Here is a 22,757-nt window from a genome sequence, read left to right on the forward strand (position 1 = left end):
TTTTTTTTGAGCAAGTGAGAGGTCTTTTTTTGGCACTGTTTTTGTACTGGAAGTGGGGGGGGGGTGGGGGGGAAGAAAGAAGAGGAGAAAAGCCCCAGAAATCTGAGCTGAAATGATTTTTCCAGTTCCGAAAGCCAAAGGCACAGATTCGGAATGAAGTGAGGTGGAGGGCAAACCTCTGGAGGCTGCGAAGTCCGGATGAGATGCTCCGGTCCCGATGCTCCGCGAGGGGATGGCTGTGTGTCCTGAGTGCAGCCTGGTCCAGATGTGGGGAGGGACGGGGACTGCCGAGTGCTCCCGGCTTCTCCCTGGGATGCAGCAGCCCCGTGGCACAGATGTCACCTTTCTGCAGGGTGGCACAAAGGCTTCCCCTTCTTCTGCTCCAGGTTTAACACCGGCTCTGGCACGGGCGTCATCACCAGCAAGGTCCGCGTTGAGCCTGGCAAGTGGCACCAGTTAGTGGTGAACCGCAATCGCCGCAGCGGCATGCTGTCTGTCGACGGGGAGCCCCACGTCAGTGGGGAGAGCCCCACGGGCACCGACGGGCTCAACCTCGACACAGACCTCTTCATCGGGGGAGCGCCGGAGGACCAAATGGCTGTGTGAGTGTGGGCGCTGGACCACGGGCAGAGCATCCGTGGTGGCTGCAGCCCTCCGCCGGGCTCCAGGCTGGAGGGTTGTTGTAGAACCAGGGCTTCTCTGGGTCTGGGGGACCTCTTAACGCCCTGCTGGGGAACGCAGCCTGACCCAGGTGCTTGGAGGGACTCTGTGTTTTTGTCCTCGGGGACAAAAACCCCCGGCCCACTTTGTCCTCTCGTCCCCCCAGGGTGGCAGATCGTACTGCGGCTACAACCGGCCTGAAGGGCTGCATCCGCCTCCTGGACGTGAACAACCAGATGTACGACCTGCGGGAGAAAGGCAGTGATGTGCTGTATGGCAGCGGGGTGGGCGAGTGCGGCAACGACCCCTGTCACCCCAACCCCTGCCACCATGGTGGCATCTGCCATGTCAAGGAGGCAGAGATGTTCCACTGCGAGTGTCTCTACACCTACACCGGTACGGGGAGGGGGCTGCAGGCAGCACGTTGCTGGGGGTCCTGATCCCACTGGCTGGTCCTGAGGGTTCCCAGAGCCTCTGGGGCTCCTGCTGGGAGCTGCAGTGGGGGGAGATGTGGTGTGGACTGCCGGCAGTGGGTTAGAGGGAGAAGCGTAGGACAAAGCCGCATCCAGTGAAGACCATAAATTGAGGATGTAGACCTATACGCACATGAGATGAGGGTTGGGATCTGTCTGTTTTCATGCACAAAAAAAATTTCCCCTTGCATTTTAGGGGCAGCACAAAGCTTAGTCTGGCAAGGGTCCACCGCGGGGAGGCTTTTTGGGTCGCAGGAACCCAACCTGAGACAGGAGAAAGATGCTGTCAGGGCCATCAGGAGGCATCAGAGGCATTTGTCGCTGGCCAAAATCGTGCCTGGTGGCTGTTGGTGTGAGATGCTGATGTGACAGGCTGCCTTTTCTGCTGCAGGCCCAACGTGTGCTGACGAGAAGAATCCCTGTGACCCTACGCCCTGCCACGTCTCTGCCACCTGCCTGGTGCTGCCAGAGGGAGGTGCCTTGTGCACCTGTCCCATGGGCCGGGAAGGAGACTTCTGCGAGCTAGGTGGGACGGGAGCTGGCAGAGGAGCGGGTCTGGGGAAGGGGGTGGAACTGAAGGTGCTGATTTCCCCAGCCTGGGTGGCCAGGAGGCCTTCTTGCCTGCTGTGGCTCTGGCTGAAGCTGCTCTGCCTCCTCTTCCTCACCATTCCCTCGTTTGTGCCCAGTGACAGAGCAGGACCACACCATGCCCTTCCTCCCGGAGTTCAATGGCTTCTCCTACCTGGAGCTGAATGGGCTGCAGACCTTCGTTCCTGACCTGCAGTAAGTGCCAGGGAACGGGAGAGGGGCAGGGGAGCGCATCGCCTGCGTGGCTGATCTGGGGAGAGAACTGGTGCTCTGATCCTCGCTGGCTCTCCCTAGAGGTCTTCCCTTTCGCCAGGTTTTGGAGGTTTTGTGCAGAGGGACTGGCATCGCCAGAATCCCTGTAGCCAAACTGAGCCAGCAACGCTCCCTGGGGCTTGGCGTTGGGTTGGGCTGGGGAAATAGGCACCGCAGAGCAGCATCCTGAACGTGGCAGATGTGTCTCTCACCTGGCGAGGGTGCCTTACAGGAGTGGCATCTCTGCCATACCTATCTCTGTGCCCCATCCCTGGAGGGGTTCAAGGCCAGGTTGGACGGGGCTTGGAGCAACCTGAGCTGGTGGGAGGTGTCCCTGCCCAGGGCAGGGGGGTGGAACGAGATGATCTCTAAGGTCTCTTCCAACCCAAACCATTCTATGATTCCATACCTGTAGTCTCAAGGCAAGCAGAGGTCTTCCAGGGAGGACTTGTCATACAGGGGTGGAGGGAAGAGAGCACATGGGCAGCTGGATTAGAGGGTATCCATAATCCTTCTCTCCTCAGGGACAAAATGTCCATGGAAGTTGTGTTCCTGGCCAAGAACCCCAGCGGCATGATCTTCTACAACGGGCAGAAGACAGATGGCAAAGGGGACTTTGTCTCTCTGGCCTTACACGATGGCTACCTGGAGTACAGATACGACCTGGGCAAAGGGGCTGCTGTGCTCAGGTAGGGTGGGCTGCGGGCTGGGGACCCGCTCGTCAGGGTGGTGGTGGTGGGTGACAGAGGCAGGAGAAGGGACGGTGGTGGCTTTCAGTGTCCAGCACTGGCTTTGAGCTCCCCATCCCAGAAAACTGTAAGGAAGCAGGGGCTAGCAGGCTTCATACCGGCCTTGGCTGTTTGCAGTGATGGCTCTTGGTCGGCTGTCCCGACGTGGGGCAGGGCAGAGCAGGGCTTGTACCTCTTCCCCGGGATGATGCCGGGCTCTCTGCATGGCTGCAAGCTGGGGCAGCCCAAGCTGGTCAAGCTGTGGTGGCCCAGGCAGCCCAAGCTGATCAGGGGATGTTTCCAGCACCGTGTTTGCAGGTGGTGACAGCAGAGCTCTCACCCATGTGTCTTCTCCTCTCTTCTCACCACCAGGAGCAAAGAGCCGGTTCCCCTCAACACCTGGATAAGTGTCTTGTTGGAGAGGAATGGGCGCAAAGGGGTAATGCGGATCAACAACGGCGAGAGGGTGATGGGAGAGTCACCGGTACGTTGATGAGCAAGGGAGAGCTCTCTGGGCTTCCAGCCCTGCTCCTCTTGTGTGTGAAATGAAGTTCCCAGGCTCATGGGCTTTTAATCCCTGTGTTGCATGGCTTTAAGGGTGGAGGAGGAGTGGGCAAGACCTGGGGAAAAAAGGACGCTGCAGGGCAGAGCTCGCCTGCCCCTCTTTAGCTGCTCTGCAGCTGTCGGACAGCAATGCACACCTCTTCCAGCTCTTCCTCCCTCCTTGTCCCCCACCCCACAGAGCTGCAGCCCCTTTCCCAGTGACACGCACGCCCTGATTCTTGGGGCTTTGGTCTCGGGGATGTGTTTGACTGAGTCCCCCTCGCACACATGCACGCACCCCCTTTTTTTGCAGGTCCCCGAGTCTCCCTGTACCGGGGCAGGTACGCAAGGCACCCTTGCAGCCAAGGGAAGCGGTAGCCACTGTGTTGGTCCCGTGTGGGTTTCAGCCTGTGCCCGTGATGCTCCAGAGCCCTCCCCAGTGCTGGGAGCCCGGCCGGGAGGAGGTCAGGGAGTAGTGAAAGCCCCGTTGTGCCTTTGCTGCTGAATCCATCGGTGCCTTCTCCTCTGTTCCCAAGCTGGCAGCTTACCTCTCTGATTTCTCCCGTGTCCTGTCCCCTCTGTACTTCTGTCTCCACACAAACAGCGGTTCCCCAGGGTTTCATGGCAAAGCCACTGGCCTGCCTTTCATCCGCCTTTCCAGCGGGGAAGCTGATACTGAAAAGCCGCAACTGCTGCTGAACTCATCCTTAAGCTCCACATAGCGCAGCATCAAGGTTATGCAGCATTCCTGCAAAACGAAGGGATGATGTCTTCCTCCCCTCACTCTCGTCTTTTCGAGCTTCTCTCCAAGCAGGGTTGCCCCTGGTTGGCAGGGTGGCAGCAACCCCTCCTGTGGTCTTCTGCGGCTCCCCTTCCCCGTCCTTGGCCACCGCGGGCACTGGTTGCAGCTGTGGTCTTGCAGCCCTGCATGTTACGATGTTACCCACTGATCTCCCTTTTGTCTTTCTCTCTCTCTCTCTCCCTTTGATTTTCATTTGTATTTTTCCCTCCCCTGCTGTCTGGATCCCAGAAATCCCGTAAGGTAAAGATAAGTATGACCCACTGCACCTCCATCTCATCTGCCATTGGCACGTTGTTCCTTTTTGTTTTCCATTCAGATCTCAGTGTTTCACCCACTCCCCTTCCCATCTGACCAAGCAGCTTTAGGATCTCTGTAGATTAGAGGCACTCGTTTCCTCTTCCGTCATTAATTTTCAGCCAGTTGTTACATTTTGTTTTGGAAGCATTTCAATTAATCCGGTCATGTTTCTCGTGTTAACTCCACCAAGCATTAGCTAGTGATTCATATAACTCCATCTTTGCCTCACTGCTGTGCCTCTGGGTCCGTCCCAGGCGCACAGGAGGGGACATCGCTCCTGTCATGTGCCCGGTGAAGCGTGTGGCTGAAGACTCACCTGGGACTTGCGGTGGTGGGCAACTGGGGCTGCTGGGTGACAGCGAGGAGGGGGGTCCTTCTCCTCCAAACTCACAGCCACGTGAGATGGCCATCCCTGGAGACATTCAAGGCCAGGCTGGATGAGGCTCTGAGCAACCTGGTCTAGTTACAGATGTCCCTGCTGACTGCAGAGGGGTGGGACGAGATGGCCTTTAGAGGTCCCTTCCAACCCAACACGTGCGATGAGTCTATGCAGGAGAAACCTCCTCTAGCCGTTTGCTATAGGGGACCTGTAGCAGCCGGATGAACCCAAACTGAAACCCTCCGGTATGAGTTTGGGTTCAGACGTTAGTCCTGGTGAGACTGAAGCAGTATTTGCAGGGCAGGGAGGCTGCAGGGTGTACGGGGTGGGGAGGGCAGGGCGGCCGGCAGGAGCAGCACAGGGAGCAGAGGAGAAGGTGGGGACCTGGTCCCAGGCGGGATGCCAAGGCCACCTCCTGCCTGCCTGCCCCTGGCATCCTTTCCAAGGGGCTCTCCTCCTCTGGCCTCCATAGAGTTGGCTAGTGGCTGCCAGCCCTGTCCCAGGACACAGCCCATGCCGTGAGGGAGGGAGCATGGGGGACCAGCGGGTGTTGCTTTCCTTCCCACCAGCCCAGCTTCTGGTTGTGCAAGGGTGCCCGCTCTGCCTGCAGTGCTGCCTGGGATAGCCTGACATCTTCTCCATCTCATCTTCTCCCCTCTCCTCCCCAGGTGCCTCACACCTTCCTGAACCTGAAGGAGCCATTTTACGTTGGGGGAGCCCCTGATTTCAGCAAGCTAGCTCGAGCAGCCGCCATCTCCACCAGCTTCGATGGAGCTGTGCAGAGGGTAAGGCCTTACTGGGCAGCCTGGGGCAGGCATCTGGCTGGGAGACGTGCCATCTGCACTGCCATCGCTGGAGGACGGCGAAGACAAGTCTGGGAGAGGGCTGCCCCAGCAGCACCCAGTTGAAAAGTGGTAGCAGGGGTGGTGGGGGTCCATCACAGGAATACGTGGGGCTTGGGGCTGGATTCCCGTCTCCCCCTTTCCCCCAATGTTGCTGGCGTCTGTCCCCCCGCCAGCCCTACAGAGAGGTGGGGCGGTGAAGGCTCACTCTTGTGCTCCTTCCTGCCAGATCTCCATCAAGGGGGTGCCTGTGCTGAAGGAGCAGAACATCCGCAGCGCCATTGAGATCTCCCCCTTCCGAGGCCACCCCTGTACCCGAAAACCCAATCCTTGCCAGAACGGAGGCACTTGCAGCCCCCGGTTAGAGAGCTACGAGTGTGCCTGCCAGCGGGGCTTCTCCGGGGCTCACTGCGAGAAAGGTGAGATGGGCAGGGTAGGGCTGGACGTGGACCCTCACCCACTAGCCAGACGCGGCCATGAAACATCTTCGATGACTAGCTGGTGGCAGCAGGACAGTGCACCGCCTGAGATCCTGTCCTTGTGGCGGCTGCTGGGAGGGATCCAGGGGAAACAAGCTGGGGCATTTGCAGGCTGGCATTGCCGGGGAGTCGGGGCTGCGCCATTTCTCAGAAATGCAGGCATTACACTGCACGGGGCAGGGCAAATCCTGCTGCCCACGGGTAGATCACCCAGCCCTGTCACCTCCTCCTGGCTTGCTGTGCTCGCTTGAAGCAGCCTGGGGCAGGGAAAGGTGGTTTGGTGCCGTAGCAGATTCACCTGGAGGGCCTGAGCAACGCCTAGCTGTCTCCAGAGCAGGGTTTCTTTCCTGCTGCCTCCTGAGGTTAGGACTTGGGCCGTCACCAAGTCCAGGTTCCACCCCAGCTTCAGCCAGAAAACCAACAATGCTGCAGATTTCATGACAGTTGGCTGCAAAACAGGGAGATGATCCAATCTCACGGGCTCTAAAGCCACAGCAAAACCTTTCCAGGGGCTTGCTTAGAGAGCCATAGTGCTGCCATGCCCCAAGGGATGGCAGGTTTTTGCATGCCTTCGTCCTGTTATGAATGCTCAGTGTAAAGGGGGATTTTTCCTAGTCTCCAAGGACAGACAGGCCATGCTACGTTGCCTGACAGCTCTTCTTTTTCCCACCTCCAGTGATCATTGAGAAGGCTGCCGGAGACGCAGAGGCCATTGCTTTTGATGGTAGGACATATATGGAGTACCACAATGCCGTGACAAAGAGGTAACTTGGCTGCTGAGCTGAACCAAGGTCAAACCAAGGAGTTAGGGCTGTTAGCAGGAGAAAGAGCTAGGACTGAAGAAGCCCAAAGAGAGAAGTCAAAGAGGAGCAAGCCAAACTGGGGCCGTGAGCATTTGCTTCCAGCCCTTCCCTCTAAGGCTGCCTTGTTGGCAGAGGGCTTTCCCCACAACGGCAGCGCCTGGCCAACTTCAGGTCTGGATGCTCTCGTTCTGGAGCGTGTGGGCCACCTTCTGGGTTAGCGTGGTCTGGGTTTGGGAAGGGGATGAAGCTGGCTGAGTACACCCCATGAAGATGGTTCTTGTGGCCTGTGCCCTGCTCCTGGTTGGTGCCTTCCTTTGCCCAGGTGCTCAGGAATGGGTTGCGGGCTGGGTGAGCTGTGCTGAGGGGAGAGGGAGCTCTGCCTGTGGTTTCACGCCTGTCTGCCAGCTCCTTCGTCTCCCTGGCTGTTTGCACAGCGAGGGTTGGTTCTGCCAGCAGGGACGGGCCGTCATCGCTGCTGTGGGACCTGGCCAGTTTTCTCCAGCATCTGTTCGACCCTGACCATGGGCTAGGGGTTCGTGTTCGGACCCTGAGGTCTCCGTGGCTCTACTGGTCCCTGGGGCTTCTCTCTGAAGATAGGCAGAGCCCGGTACAGAGCTGCTGCCTGAGGTCCTCTTCAGCCTCTGGGATGGGTATTTCTCCTGCGGGAGACTCTTGGTCCACTGCAGTCTGGCTCGGTACCCATCCTAGCCTGGCCCTGTGCTCCTACAGCCCCTGCGGCTAATTCCCAGCTCCACGGCACTGGGACAGGGCACTGGATAAGGCTTTATCCATCTGCCTCTTCCACCCTCAGCTTCCCGGCTGCCCAAACACCCTGCCTGGGGAGGGTGTCTGTGTTTGAGCTGTTGTTTGTCAGTCTCTGTCTGTCCGTCTCTTCTCAATGTCCTTGTTTCTTTGTTTTCAAGCCACCTGACCAATGAGATCCCCGCGTAAGTACAGTCCTCCCTCCAGCCATCTGCCCTCCACCACCTCTCCCATCGCCACCCTGACCGCCAGCCCGTGCAGGGGTGGGAGGGGGGATACGGGCATTATCCCAGGGATCTGCCACGGGCAGGCGTTCCCGTTCCAGGATGAGGAGGACGCAGGTACTGCAGCTCAGGACGCGGCAGGGAGCGGTCAGTTGTCCCTGCAGCATGCTGCAACTTAGCCTTAGTTTAACTGGGTAAGCATAGAGGAAGAAAGTTCCTGCGACTTAACTCTTCCATTCAGTGGCAAAAGCGTTGGCGATGGAAGTACGGGATGCTAATCCCGCCCTGGTTTTTCCAACATGAATGTGGCGTTGCTGCTGTAGCCAGGAGGCCAGGCTGGGTGCTGGAAGAATGTTCCCCAGTCGGGGGTGGGTGGCCTGGCCAACCCCTCACAACATGCCGTGTGGCCAGTAGGGCAGAAGAAGGGCCTGGGCAGATGTTCTTTCCCTCGAACAGCCTTGACAGCTGTTAACCTGCTCTCTGTCTGTCTTGCTGAATAGCAGGAGTGGAAGAGAAGCGCTGATTGATGCAGCTGTATTCCTCACGGTGTGGGGGAGGCTTTGAGTGATACCTGCCGGTCACATCCCCATTTCACCTCATTTTCTGCAAGCTGGGGTCAGACAGAAGCTGGGGAGGCTGAGTTGCGTGCACACATGCATGTCAACGCCTAGGGAGCCGCAGAGCCCGTCAGCTGCATGTCCACAGCCGTTTGGGAGGTGCTCTGGGTTGCTCTGGTGTTTTTGGAAAGGGCATTCTAGGAGCCAAGCATCTTTCTAAGCTAGACGGTGCTGCCCTACAGCAAGGAGGGGCGTGTAGTGGCCTGCAGGACAATCCTGCCACGTGGCAGAGTGCCCAGCCTGTCCCTCTGCACGGGCATGAGCCGCATCCCTGCGGAGGAGCGGAAAGCTGCTGCCTCTGTGTCCTGCCTCTCCCCGTGCTCTGCAAAGGGCGGGGGTGTTCACCATTCCCAGCCTCCTCCCCGCCTGCGCCAGCCTATTTTGGCTGTTCATGCCCCATCCTGCGAGGGATGCTTAGCGCTTTTCCCCGGATCCCTCTGCTGGGATTTGGCAGCGGCACTCTCTAGCCCCGCCAGGGCCGAAGGACCCATTGGGCTGCCCATAAAAAGTAGTTTCTTCTGCCTCTAGGCAGACACCGGGGTGTGCCTTGGGCAGGACCAACACTCCGACCGCCTCTCTGGGCTCTGCTGGCCGTGACATGCCTGTAGGTTTGGGGTGGTTTTATTTTTTGAATGTACATTTTTATATATACATCGTGTTAGAGCTGATCGTAATGCTGGGCCCGTCACGCAGTGCCGGCAGGACAGCTGTAGTCCTGGGTTTCCCCTTCTCCCTGCGCCCCCAAGTGCCCCAAGGCTGACTCAGAGGCCGTAGGTGTGAATTCGGCTCTCTGCCTAGATGGGAGCCCGTTCTGCAGCATCCCAAAGAACCAGCCTGAGAACCCCCGCAAGGATTGCCCAGGAAAAGGGTCCTCATGGACCAAAAGCTCCCTTCCACCAGCAGTGCCGCCCTCTGTCCTGCCCTGGGATAAACATCCCAGCAGGGCAGCAATGGGTGCCCAGTGGGGGAACACTGATGGTCCTGACCCAGGAGGGCGTTGCAGGGCCCCTGTACCGCTGGGACAGGGCTGTGTTCCCTCTTTGCCATTATTCTGCTCCCCCTGGCTAAGCAACAACTTGCAAACTTTTCTCCCTGGCTCGAGGAAGCTCATCCCCAAGGACCCTGGCTGCGGCTTTCCGGCTGGTGCTGGGCGGTTTGCTCAGGTTGGACATTGTGTAGGGTGAAAAGCTGTCGCTGTGGAGCAGGGCCGTTCCCGGTCCGTGAGCGGGGTGGGAGGGAAGGGTCTCCTCCGCTGTCCTGCGCTTATCGCATGCTCCCCTTTCTTCCCGCATCTAAGTCCCGAAGCGCCGGACTATCCTGCGGAGCTCAGGTGAGTCTGTGCCGGGCTCTCAGCTCTCGTGTCTCGTGCTCTGCTGTTGCTGCCTCAGCATGTCTCTGTCTCTGTGCGTGTTCTGTGTGTCCATACCCTCGGCTTTTTATTTGTAAGGGATACAGCTCTGCAAATGATGGGAGTAAAGGCGAAGCCAGCCCTGTCCCTCCAGCATAGGAACAGCAGCTCCTGCTCTGGCCCTTGCTCCTGGGGACCGAGACAGCAAATAGCTACAAGAGAGGGGAGAGGCTGAGTTACCGTGACGGTACAGCGGGCTGCACGCAGAGCCCCCATCCAGCCCTTTGGATGCAGTGTCCCTTGGGAATAAAAAGCTGTCTGTATTGCCCATGTTGTCTGGTCTATGTGTGCACATTGTCTCAGAGCATCCCAGGAGAGCGGGTGGTGACTCCATATGGCAACCTTTGCCAAGAGCCTTTTGCCAGTTCCAGAAGGGACCAAGCAAACATGGGGATGCCAATGTGGGGGAAATCCTCTCCTTCCTTCATTCCTCCCTTGGGAAAAGACACCATGTCCAGGAGAAAGGCGGCTTTCTGCCTCTGGGGACGGTCTCCATCCCCATCAAACAGCAGGGTGCTCATCACCTCATGGTCCCCAGCCTCAGGTTCCCGTTGGGCTTTGGGGAAGCAGAGGCAGTGGTGTAAAGCAGATGTCCCCGAGGCTGATGGCTGTGTGGTGATGGCGTGGGGAGCGGTGGTCCCCAGGGACCCCAGCTCTGCTTGCGCCTCAGACACCTGCCAGCAGGATGGTGGAATGGTGTTGATCCCAGCTTAGCTGCTGCCCGCAGCCCTCCCGATGTGGCCAACAGAGCCCTCTTTGTTCTGACCTCTCTCAAATCAAAGGCAGCTCTGTGGGGAAAACCCTTCTGCTGGTCAGATCGGGGCCAGCAGGATACCATTCACCACCCCACGTAAGAGACCTCCTCCTTCAGTGCCTGCGTGTGAGGAGGCAAAACCAAGACTTGTGTGTCACAGCTTGCAGGGGTTGATGTGTCTGAACCTCATGCTCCATGGAGGGCAGAAGCCAGGGGCAGTAGCCCAAGGCTGTGTCTTTGGAGGTTCAAGCTGGATGTTGGGGCAAATGCTTCATCCCCAGGAGAACTGTGCAGCCCCCGCTCAGGTCAGCAGGAGGATGGAGAAGTTCCATTCTTGGTGTTCCCAAGCTCAGCTGGGCAGAGCCGCAGCTGCCCACATCTAGCACTGGCACTGGTCCTACTCTGAAGGGGTTAGAGACCTCCAGAGGGCCATTTCTTTGATCCCATGGCCTGGTTCAGAGCTTTCCATCTGCTCCCCCCACCATGCACCAGGCCTTCTGAGCAGCCCTGGGCTATCGCAAAGGCTGCGACCCCTCAAGGGCAGCAGGTAGGGACTGAGACCCCTGATGCCAAAGGTTGGTTGAAGGTTGTCCTCAGCAGGTGAGCTGGTTGGCTGGGGTCAGAGAAAGCTGCTCCGAGGAGCTGACTGGCTGCCTGTTGCTTTTGTAGCCACGTGTGTTAACTCTGCCCTGTCTTCTCCCCGTGCAGCGAGAAGGCCTTGCAATCGAACCACTTTGAACTAAGCATCAAAACAGAAGCCACGCAGGGGCTGATCCTGTGGAGCGGGAAAGGGCTGGAGCGCTCAGACTACATCGCCCTCGCCATCGTGGATGGCTTCGTACAAATGACCTACGATCTCGGCTCCAAGCCAGTCGTCCTACGATCCACGGTCCCAGTCAACACCAACCAGTGGATTCATATCAAAGCGTACAGGTGTGAAGGAGGGGAGAGTGGGACCGTGGCGGATTGCTCTGGGATGGGCAAGCTGTGGATTAGGGAGCCTGAGTCATGGCCATGGCTCCGTGCCCTGTGATCCCCAAGGGTCACTCCTCTTCTTGGATGATAATAATAGAGGAGAGGCATGTGGGCAGTGCCGCGTTGGAGGGGTGCGTGTTGTGACACGCCTGGAAATGTCAAAGGGGCAGGCTCAAGGAGGTACGAAAGGTTCGTGCCTTTTATTTTAGCTGGCTGAGGGTTTGACATTCTGTTCGGGTTGAGCCCGAGCCGTCCTTTTTTATTTTTATTGGTGGTGGGAGCGGTGAGCGGATCATGCGGCTGGCATGCCGGGGATTTCTGCGGATGGGGCTGGAGGAAGCCGTGGCCGCTGGCAGGGCTGCGAGATGCCCTCTGCTCCCGGCTCCCCTCCAGGTGAAGAAGGGCTGATGGTGCCCAGTGCCTGGGTTTAGCGTAAAGCCGCGGCCAGCTCTGGGTTTTTCCTCTCAGGTTGCTAATCACCTTCTGTTTCTTCTTCCCTCCCCCCGGGAGCAGGGTACAGAGAGAAGGCTCCCTTCAAGTCGGCAATGAAGCCCCCATCGCTGGCTCTTCTCCGCTTGGTGCGACACAGCTAGATACAGACGGGGCCCTGTGGCTGGGTAAGTTGGCGTGGAAAGCGTGAACCTCCTCGGTGCCCCTCGCCGAGAGGCTCAGAGCCGGAGCTGGGACATTGATGCTCCCTCACTTGTTCAAATGGGACACCTTTGCCTCCCAGGTGGAGTCGACAAGTTTGACCTAAAATGTCCCCTGCTCGTTCTCTGCCTACTAGGGCAGGATACTGGTGACAGCTGAGGGACGAAGGGTTGGCTTTGCCAAATGCCAGTCCTTTCCATGTCACCATGTCCCCTGAAGAGAGCCGTTGGCTGGCCTGCGGCTCTGGATCCCCTGCTGCCCATGGCACGGAGCACCCTCTCCCTCTGCAAACCGGGAGCGCTCCCATCTGCCCGATTCCCTCACCTGCGGGAGCCCCCGTCGGTTCACGAGCCTCCCAAATGGTTCTTGCTTGGGTAACTCTGGTACCCAACGGGGAAATGGCTGAACTGAGAGAAGGGCACTTCTGTCTGGAAATATATAAATACCTGGAGTTTAAATGTTGCTTTATTTGCATAACAGAAGAAGCAGGCACGCCAGAACGAGCCCGTGTGTGCAGCAGAGTTGGTTCCATTTGCGTTGACGTAAGGATTTTACTCCTGCAAACAGAGTTCGGCCCGTTCCATCTATCTCGCGCTGCCTGTGGCAGATCTGTCAGCGCAGACAGAGGTTACGTTTGTTCTGTAACAGCTCCAATGGGCAAAAAGTGCACCCATCAGCGTAGGATAATTGCGTTAAAATGCAACTAGGTTCCTCCTCAGGCAGGGGCTGCAGCAGCCCTGGCGTGCAGGATTGCAAAGGGCCGCAAGGGCCACAGAAATCAATGGGCAGAAATGTTCGTCTGGGGATTGCGATCATCTGTAACGAAGAATCAGTGCATTGGATTCTGTTGACGCTTTTCAGAAGCATTTGTTCTTATCTGCCCAGTCTAAGCCCATAGTTTCAGGTCTAACCTGATAGTTAGTCACAAAGAAGGCACAAAGAGTTCACGTTCAAAAAGGTAGCCTTACCTCTGAAAAGACGCTATCCCAGACGCCTTTTCTCATTCTGAAATCAACCTAGAAGTTATGAGGAAAGCAGAATTTTTCCATGAGGAATTTTTGCTTGGCTGCCCCACTGGCTCTTCCAAAGTCTTTGTTTGCAATCAGCCTTTTGTAATTTCAGGGCCTGGAATGAGCCATGTTGGACATTTCAGCAGCTGAAAGAAAATTTAGTTTGAATTTGGGACCAACCGCCGAAGAAATGAAGTATTTTAAGTTGGATTGGTATTTTAGAACGCAAGTTAGTGGCTTAAGCGTCTTGAGGAAACCTGTATATATTGGTTGGAACTGGCATTTCTCTGATTTAAGTGAAAATAAATACTGGCCAGGAGGGAGGTGGTTTTCCCCCGCTGTTGAGGGCGTTCGTGCGTGTCCTTTGCCTTCCCACCCGACCTTCTGGCTGTCTCTTGCAGGGGGAATGGAGAAGCTGAGCGTGGCTCACAAGCTGCCCAAGGCCTACAGCACCGGCTTTATTGGCTGCATAAGGGACGTGATTGTCGACCGCCAAGAACTGCATCTGGTGGAGGACGCTTTAAACAACCCCACGATATTACACTGCTCAGCCAAATAGACCCCCAGGGACCCTTCCTTCTCCTTCCCTCCCTCCTGCCTATTGCTGTAATTATTTTCTATTTTTGTAAACTTATTGCTTTTTATATTTTGGGGGGGAAGGGGGGAAAGGGAGGGGAGGAAACACCTTTTCTTTTGGGTTATTTGTTCGGTTGCCGTCTATCCAGGTCAGTCAGACTCTTATAATCAAACAGCAGCAACAAAGAACAAACCTTGAACCAAGTCTCCAAGAAGTGACAGAAGAACTTCCCCGTTGCACCTGCATTGTAAATCTTATTCATACTTGAAGCTTCTTTTTTTTTTTTTTTTTTTTTTTTTGGGGGGGGGGGAGGTGGGGGAAGTTGTTTTTCTCTCTCCTTACTTGCGTTCTTGGGTTGTTGTTCATGCCTGCGGAGGGAAAGGATGCTGGTGCTGGCGAGACGCGTGGCCTTCATGGATTCACCGCCTTCCCATCTCGGGCCTGGCCCCCAAAGCCCCCTCTGCGGTGCTGGGTGAGCAGGGCAGTGGCCATCAGAGAAGTGGGAATCGCCACCCTGCCGAGCCTTCTCCTGGCCCCGTGTTCACCCTGTCTCCCTCCTCCCCCCCCGCCCTTCCTCTCACTATAATTTATGTGTGTAAGGATCTCAAGTGCTTTTCTCCTTTATGCTCTGTTAAAATCAGGGATGCCATGCACTGGAAGAGAGACCAAGGTCTGCTCTGAGCAGGCAGAGAAGCATTGCTCTTTGGTTGTCTTATGACTGTTTGCTGGACTGAGAGGTGCTGTGGGGGGACACGTTGATTTCTCTGTTGGCTCTCCTCCTCCTCCTCCTCTTGGACACGTGCAGAAGCAGCTGTGAAACCTCATTTCCACGCTTTGTGTTTATCCAGACATGTCCTAACCACCTGCTTGCCCTGGCTGCTCTTCCCAAGAGCTTCTGTGTACCAAGCGTTGCCCTCCCGTGCGCTGGGGAGAACTTGCAGCGCGTCTTCAAGAGCTGGAAGTCCTCTCCCTCTTCCAGCGCCGTCAAACGGGCTGCAAGGCCACAGGGAATGGGTCCCTTTTCGCTTAAAAAAAAAGAAAAAAAAATAATCTGTTGGATGTGTCCTTCCATGACCCACGTCCGTTTTCCAGCCTCTGGGCACGACTTGTCCCCTCTATCTGCCATGAGGACGTTTGCCAGCACGTGGGTCTCTGTAGAGCTGGTATTAGAGCCTCTCCCGTGAAGAGTAATTGGAGTTTATTGGAGCAATTGGACTTTAAATTGGTGGGGTTTTTTTTTTTTGCAATGTCCAGTGCAATGCAGGGTCTTCCACGCCGGGATCAAAGCTCCTCCGGAGGCTGCCAGCCCAGCAGCAAGAGCTGAAATGGGGCGTGAGGCAGGAGTGTTGGGGAGGAGGGTTGTGTGTGTTTTGTTTTGTTTTGTTTTTTTTTAAAGTATTTTCTTCCTCCATGCAAATCTTGAAAGCAAATACCGTGGTGCCAGTTACAAAGCCAGTGTGTGTGTTCCGGAATGAATGTCTGGGTGGTTGGGAGCGTCTGTCAATGGGCCCCGCGTTTGCGTGCGAAAACGGAATCTCCTGGAAGCAGGAGAAGAACAAATGGATTGTAGCTGCGAAAGGAACGACCCGCTCCATTCAGCTTCCTTCTCCATGGGAAGAATCTACTGATGCCGCGTGGCATCTGTGTCCCTTCCTACCACTGGGACACAACTGTGTCCCTTTTCCCCCCCCTGGGATGGCAGTTGGCATTGCTCTGTGTTAAACCAGCCGTTAACGGACCGTGCGGAATTAATCTGAAGGATCCCGCCAGGTAACAAGTGTTAATTAATATCCAGGGTGCCATCACTTTGCAGTTTCGCCATAGATTTCTAGCAGGCCGTGTGGGGTACCTTTACAAAGTAGCGCGCCCTTTGCAAATGTTGTTTCTTGGCACTAAATTCAGAGCCATGGAAAGTCAAATTACTTTTCTCAGGGTGAGCTCAGGACACAGGCGTGACAAAGGGGAAGAACGTAGTGTAAAACCACTTGGGTTGCTTTTTTCTTTTTTTTTTTTTTTTTTTTGTTTTTTGGTTTTTTTTTAAATTAAAAGGAATCTATCCCCCTTCTCCCCGGTCTATGCCTATTGACATTCCTCTAAAAATCCAGTGGTTAAATATTGCGCGGGGGGCTGCGCCCTCTGTGCGATGGAGCCTCCAGGGGGGTGGTGGGGGGGGGGGGTGTGTGTTCGTGTGGCAATACCACATTTTTGGTGGCTACTGTACATAAATTGTGGCTCCTGGTGGGGAGTGCTGTGACTGTGTCGTGAGAGGGACGGCCTGCTGTATTTTGATGGCCAGGTGTAGATAGACGGGGGCTAATTAGGACCGTGGGAAGGGAGGGAAGCGGGAGACCCTCCATCTGTGTTTGGAGGACGCAAGTTCTTGCCGGGCCACGCAACCGCGTTGGCTGAGACTTGAGGGCTCCGGAGGGAGAGGGGCAAGCGCAGAGGAAGCTGCTAATTTTTCTAGGATGCCACTGAAATGAAGCCAGGCTCACTGCGAGGAGAAGGAAAAAAAAAAAAAAAAAAGACAAAAAAAAAACCAAACCCGAACCACCAACTAAACAAATAAAACAAGAACTCTGTCTGCTTTTGCTGGGGCTTGGAAATGCCTTAAAACGGGACCTCGCGTCCTCGTTGTCGAGCATCTTGAACCAAGGTCAGATTCAGCAGTGCTCCCTAGGGGCTGTGCACTTAACTTCGGCTTTATTTTTAATAGCATTTATAACATGTATGTACAAAAAAAAAAAAAAAAAAGAAGACATTGAGACATTGAGGTTTGTTGTTGGTTTTTTCCCTGGGTTTTTTTTTTTTGCTTTTTTTTTTTTAAAAAAAAGTTGTCCATGTGGCTTCATTTATAGGGTAAATTAATGACCATTGTGAACTGCTGTACGAATTCTGAAGGGCAATGCACAGTAGAGGAGCAGCATGATATAACCATTACTAACTTGTGTCTTTCGTCAATCACCATGAAATAAAGTTTGAAAACGATCAAATATGTTTTTAAGGGGCCTGTTGCTTTTTTTTATTCTGCGTGGTACGGTGTTGCCTCACGCTTGCTCTGCCCTGGTACTGGGTGAAGTCAAACCAGCGCCTCCCTCTCTGTCTCCCGTAGAACCGGTGTGGCTTATGCAGGTACCTGCTCTATCTCCTAAATGCTGCCTCTTTACGAACGCCAACCTTAATCCCACCCACGCAACGTCCGTAGGAGGAAGACTCCCATGTGCCTTTACTTCCCCTCCTCTGTGGCCGTCTGATCGTGCTCTGAATCATACCACTTCTTCAGGTACCCACTAGCTTTTCCTTCTTAGCCGTGCGTGCTTTTATCACCTCTTCCGAGGTAGCGTTTTCCAAAGAGCCTCTGTTTCCCATGGACACGTCAACAAGACTGAAGCGATGCCTCTTTGTCCGCCTTCTCGCTGCTGGCAGCAGTTTCCCCTGGGTTTTACCCTCTGTAAGCCGAGGAGCCGTGGAAAGTCAGTCGCAAGCCTGCAAGCAGGATGTGGTTTGAGATGTACCAGCCTCTGAGTTCCTGCTCTAACCAGGTCTTCCTAATGGGGCCTTTCCACCTGGCCGGAGCCCTGGCGCTCTCATCTCCGCAGCTTCGTCTTTCTGCGAGAAAAGAAGGTGGGAGGCGGAGAATTTTGTTCAGCCGAGAGCTCACGATCATCCAAGTGGTGCGAAGCGAGAAAAGAACGTGGGTTTCCTGCCCTTTGCGAGGCAGCTAATTTAGCGAAGCGAGTCGTTTTGATATCCAGCGACGATGCAGATTTGGTTGGTGTCTGCGCCGGCTCCGTAGGAACCGGCTTTTCAATGGACAATGAGATGCCGAAGACTCACAATGGGGAACAATGAGGCCAGTGTCTGAGCAGCCACGGGGCTTGCACAACTCGCAGCCGGGGCCATGGTTTTGCTCAAGATCAGCCTCCTGGCGCAGCGTCTTCTCGACAATGACCTTATTATGCCACGACAGGCACGGGCTTGCAAAGTCACTACCTCTTTCCCAGGCGTTTCGCCAGCTTGCTGCAAAGCAGGAGGAGAAAAAGCTGGCGTTGTCTTGGCCAGAAGGAAAAGCCGAGCTCCGGCAGCTGGATGGTTGTGGGGTTTTATTTTTTAATTATTTTTTTTTTTACTAGAGGCTGGAAAAACCCATTGTGAGGGGAAAGAGGAAGGAGAGAAGGACAGGAGCCACACTGGGGGCACGCTTGGGCAGGCAGCAAGCGTGACTCAGGGGAATGGCCCGGCCACGCTTTCTGGCAGCCCTTGCTCTGAGCAGCTCTCGGGAACACACCACACGTGCGTCAAACCCGACTTCCCAGTCGGCTCTCGCTGGGAGCCACTGGGCGGCATCGTCAAGGAGGAGAGGGCGGTTGGGGTTGGGGGGTCTCAGCCATCCTCCACTTGCTCTGGCACCTCTGGGAACAGTGAGCCCCGACAGCTTGTGAGCATCTCCCGTGCCCAGGAGCTTCACCCCGGGGCTAAAAGCATCTCACCCCGTCCTTCTGCAGCGGAGGCTTCAGCGGGGTTGGGGGGGAAGGTGGGGGGGGGTGCGGGGGAAGCGAGGGGCAGTGGGTGTCCTGCGTTGGCGATCGTGCCAATGGTCTCACAGGGCTGCCCCATGGTGGATCTGGTGGATCTTTGATTCCGTGTATCTCCTTTTGCTTTTTTCCGCTTCCTGCGTGCTTAGCTGGTTGGTGAGAAGTGAGGGACCCATCAGCCTGCTTGTGCCCGAGGGTGCTGCTGCTAGCCAGGCTGGTGGGGGCTAGTCCTTCTGGAATAGGGCAGACCAGACCTAAACCCCTGCTGGGTGCTATTTGTGACCCACATCCCTTTTCCCCTGGATCCCGGGGCAGTGGCTCTTGATAGATCTGGACTCCTGGGCTGCGTGGCCTCATCCTGCAGCGTGTGTGGTGGGGAGCTGGAGACGTGGATTCCTTTCCCTGCTCTTCTGCTGACACAGCCTGTGCCCGGGGCTGGCCACGTCCACTGCCCGCGCCGCGCTCTCCTTACCTGCCAAATGATCCATCACCCTGCTCTGTAATGACGTACCTTTGCGTCTCTGGCTGGGAAAACGTGGTTCTTCGGAGAGAAAAGGGACTGCAATGTTTGTAAGTAGACAGCTTGGCCCATGAATGCGGTCTTTCTGGCTCTTCATCAACGGAGCCTGTCACGGACTGTGTAGATGCCCTGAATTTAAGGGTTTATGGAGCTCTTGCGGCTGTGGCTGGGAGCGCAAACACCTCCCCACAGCCGAGCACACGCCGTGGCACTGGGCTGCCGTCTCTCCGGGGGATGGAACATGGGGGTCCTGGCCCCACGCGGACCTGAGGGAATGGGACTAGTTTAGTGTGTCCTGGTTTGAGGTTTCAGTGGCCAGTCTGGCCCAAACCACAACACGGTGTCTGGCCAAAGCGCACCTGGGGGAATTCCCTTCCATCAGACTGGGATCCCAGTCGTTCCCTCTGCATTCCCAACACCAGCTGCTTGACGTGGCTGTGTCCTGGTACCCAGCCATCCCTTTCCAGCCTGCAGACGGAAGAGCAAGCGTGTGAATCCGTGCCTATATCGATGAACAGCTCGGGAGGCAATTCTAAGTGACTTTGAGGCGCACTGGGTGCTCCTCTGGGCGACTGACACAGCTGAAATGGGATCTTCATAGCTGTCCTCTCTGCCAACATTAAAGGCATCTGGGAGGGTTGGCCACAGAACTTCAGAGACATTCCCTGTGGAGAGCCTGGTGTCTTAACCCAGGGATCAGCCTGGACACAAAGGCTCCTGATGAACCTTCTCCCGAGTCTCCTGTCCCTTGTGACTGCTTCTCCCCTCCAGCAGTGGCCAACATTTGGTGCTACCTCAACCCTGTTCTCACTGGGGACCTTCTGCCCTGCCCCCTGGGATTTCTCCAGCCCAGGCACACGCTCTGTAATTGCAAGACAAACATTGTTCCTCCCCAGGAGCGTTCTCACTTGTCTTCGCTCCTAGACATGCTGCCAGCGTCGTCCTGCCTATTAGCAAGTGGCATTTAGCCCAGCCACCGTTAAAGCCTGTCCCAGCCAGCCATCAGCTGAGACCAAGCAGGTTAGAGAGCCAGAGGGGTCACACAGAACTCTGTCACCTCCACTGTGGTGTGTTTCTATTGCAGCAGGTCCCCTGAGGGACAGGCACCATCCCAACACCGACCACATGGGATGTTCTGGCTGCAGAGAGCTCCCAGGCCAAAGCCTGGATGTCTCTGCTGGATATTTCTGCTGGGTAGAAGTTCTTTACACTGAGGGTGGTGAGACACTGGCCCAAGTTGCCCAGAGAGGTGGGGGAGGCCCCATCCCTGGAGACATTCAAGGCCAGGCTGGATGAGGCTCTGAGCAACCTGATCTAGTTACAGATGTCCCTGCTCACTGCAGGGGGGTGGGACGAGATGGCCTTTAGAGGTCCCTTCCCACCCAACACATTCTGTGATTCTGTGATTTCCATGGGATCGAAGCATTCCAATGGTCAGAAGGGCTAAGATCGCGCAGGAGGGGACCATTTTCACCAGTTATCTGTGTCCCAGTTGCATAGTCTAGAAACCAGTACCTTACCAGGTGTGGGGGGGAGAGATCTGTTGCAGGGATTTCCTTTTGATCCGTTTCTAATCAAGAAGCAGAACATCAGTCCCTCCCTGACCACGTGCATCGCCCCCAGAAAGGGTCTTGTGTCTCCCCCCCCGCCGACCCAGGCGACGGGCACACACAGAAGTCACAGTTCGGTCTCTCACAACAAAGCCTCAGTGCTCCGAAAGAAGGTCCCAGCAAGCCGGAGCCCCGGTGGCAGGGGAGATGAGGAAGGAGAGGACAGGCGGTCATGATTATCAGGGTTGCTATTTGGCCTCTGTGGTCCTTGTTGCCCCGTGAGCGATCCGGTGGCACGCAGGAAAGCTCGCGCCCCGCCAGCCCCCCTCGCTGAGAAATGAGCTGGCTCCTGCTGCCAACTCTCTGGGTATTCCCCGAATAGACACGGAATTCGCTGAGTCTTATTATAGTTATAAAACTGCTATTTTTGCCACTACGGGTAGACTCAGGGCCGGGAGGGGGGTGCTCGCTGGCTGTATCCTGGCTTTTTCTCTCTCTTGGACAGCTGGCTTTGTTTTCTCACCCAGCATTCATGAAAGGTGCCAGATTCAGGGCATTTCTTTGGGTTAATTTCTGTCTTTTAGGTTGAAGCAACATATATTTGCCGTGGGTTTGTAGAAGGCCTCTGAATTTACACTTCAGATGGCAAAATGCGCTCTATTTCTGTACAGCGGACAGCGGGCCTATAGCACACCTGGTCCCAGCTTACCCCAGCGGGAGATTTGGGTGTCACCATCCCTGTCTGACGTTGGGATGGGAGCAGGGAAGCCACTCTGGGGACATTGTGCCCCGCTGACTCCAAGCTGAGAGGGAGCACAGGCAGAATGATGGAATATTCTGTACCATAGATGCCACGATCAGTACCGAAAGGGGCTGAGCCAGGTGGCAGGGATCCGTGAATGTGCACAGGGACGGTGCCAATTCACCGGGCGGTGTGAGTGACCTCTGTCATTATTCACAGAGTCACAGAATGTTTGGGGTTGGAAGGGACCTCTGGAGATCACCCCGTCCCACCCCCTGCCACAGCAGGGTCACCCACAGCAGGTGGCACAGGAACGCGTCCAGGCGGGGTTGGAATGTCTCCAGAGACGGAGACTCCCCCACCTCTCTGGGCAGCCTGTGCCAGGGCTCTGCCACCCTCACAGCAAAGAAGTTCCTCCTCGTGTTGAGATGGAACTTCCCATGGTCAAGTTTGTGCCCGTTGCCCCTTGTCTTGTCACTGGGCACCACTGAGAAGAGTCCGGCCCCATCCTCTTGCCCCCCGCCCTGTAGCTATTGATGGGCATTGATGGGATCCCCTCTCAGTCTGCTCTTCTCCAGGCTGAACAGCCCCAGGTCCCTCAGCCTTTCCCCAGCAGAGAGATGCTCCAGGCCCTTGGGCATCTTCACAGCGTCCGCTGGACTCTCCCCAGCAGTTCCTCCTCTGTCTTGAACTGGGGAGCCCAGAACTGGACCCAGTGCTCCAGCTGTGGCCTCCCCAGGGCAGAGCAGAGGGGAAGGATGACCTCCCTATTATTATTATTATTATTATTATTATTATTATTATTGTTGTTGTTGTTGTTGTTGTTGTTGTTGCTGCTGCTGCTGTTATTGTTATTATTTTTATTATTGCCGCTCTGATTATTATTGTTATTACTGCTATTTTCCTTTTCTGACGTTGTTCTATTAAACTGCCTTTATCTCCGCCCACGAGCTGGTGTTCTTTTTCCTCTCCCCTCCTTTTCTCCCTCTTCCCCCAACCCTTTCTTTTTTTTTTTTTTTTTTTTTGGGGGGGGACGGGGGGGAAGAAGCGGGGGGGTGTGTGATCGAGGGGCTGCCGGGTCCCGTCCCGAGGGGGGGGGGGGGTGTCCGAGGGTGCCCGTGGGCGGGTCCGGGCGGGGCGGGGGGCGGGGATTCCCCCGCGTCACAGGGAGGGGTTTCCCCGCCGGCCCCGGGCCCGGGAGCCCCCGCCGGGGCGCGCAGTCGGTGCGGAGCTCCGCGGAGCCATGACCTCCCGCAGGTAAGGACCCAGCGCCCAACCCTCGCCCGCGGATGGCCACCGCCGGGGCGCCCGTGGCTACCGGCCGCCGCCTCCTCTCCCGGCTCCGGCTCCTTCCCCCGGCTCCCGCCGCTTCCCCCGGGCGGGGCTGGGGGCTCCGGTGGCCGGGCTGAAGCTGTAGCCTTCGCCCCCCCCCCCCGCCGCCCCCGGCTGCTGCCACCCTGCCTTTGGCCACTAGCCCGCAGGCTGGTTTAGGTCGCCCCGTGCCCGCGGGGAGCCGGCTGCTACCTTAAAGCATCTCGTCTGTGACCTGCGGTGGAGATGCTGAAGAGGGGACGCCAGAACGCCAC

General features: G+C 56.3%; 2 protein-coding genes across 3 annotated transcripts in view; both read left to right on the forward strand.

Moving 5' to 3' along the window:
* Nucleotides 1-16,817, forward strand: part of AGRN (agrin) — a 132,408-nt gene extending 115,591 nt beyond the window's left edge. For both annotated transcript variants that reach the window (XM_054222521.1, XM_054222523.1), the window contains 12 exons: nucleotides 387-602; nucleotides 827-1,056; nucleotides 1,525-1,659; nucleotides 1,820-1,916; nucleotides 2,498-2,662; nucleotides 3,074-3,185; nucleotides 5,391-5,507; nucleotides 5,794-5,983; nucleotides 6,720-6,807; nucleotides 11,320-11,544; nucleotides 12,100-12,203; nucleotides 13,649-16,817. In XM_054222521.1, the coding sequence (XP_054078496.1) occupies nucleotides 387-602; nucleotides 827-1,056; nucleotides 1,525-1,659; nucleotides 1,820-1,916; nucleotides 2,498-2,662; nucleotides 3,074-3,185; nucleotides 5,391-5,507; nucleotides 5,794-5,983; nucleotides 6,720-6,807; nucleotides 11,320-11,544; nucleotides 12,100-12,203; nucleotides 13,649-13,806 (1,837 nt within the window). In that variant the 3' untranslated portion in view covers nucleotides 13,807-16,817. The remainder of the gene's footprint in view (nucleotides 1-386; nucleotides 603-826; nucleotides 1,057-1,524; nucleotides 1,660-1,819; nucleotides 1,917-2,497; nucleotides 2,663-3,073; nucleotides 3,186-5,390; nucleotides 5,508-5,793; nucleotides 5,984-6,719; nucleotides 6,808-11,319; nucleotides 11,545-12,099; nucleotides 12,204-13,648) is intronic.
* Nucleotides 16,818-22,347: 5,530 nt separating this feature from the next.
* Nucleotides 22,348-22,757, forward strand: part of LOC128918363 (tyrosine-protein phosphatase non-receptor type 11-like) — a 56,884-nt gene continuing 56,474 nt past the window's right edge. The window contains exon 1 of the mRNA XM_054222490.1: nucleotides 22,348-22,428. Coding sequence (XP_054078465.1) covers nucleotides 22,415-22,428 — 14 coding nt within the window. The 5' untranslated portion in view covers nucleotides 22,348-22,414. The remainder of the gene's footprint in view (nucleotides 22,429-22,757) is intronic.

Source organism: Rissa tridactyla, chromosome 16 (assembly GCF_028500815.1).
Source record: "Rissa tridactyla isolate bRisTri1 chromosome 16, bRisTri1.patW.cur.20221130, whole genome shotgun sequence".
Lineage (NCBI taxonomy): Eukaryota > Metazoa > Chordata > Aves > Charadriiformes > Laridae > Rissa > Rissa tridactyla.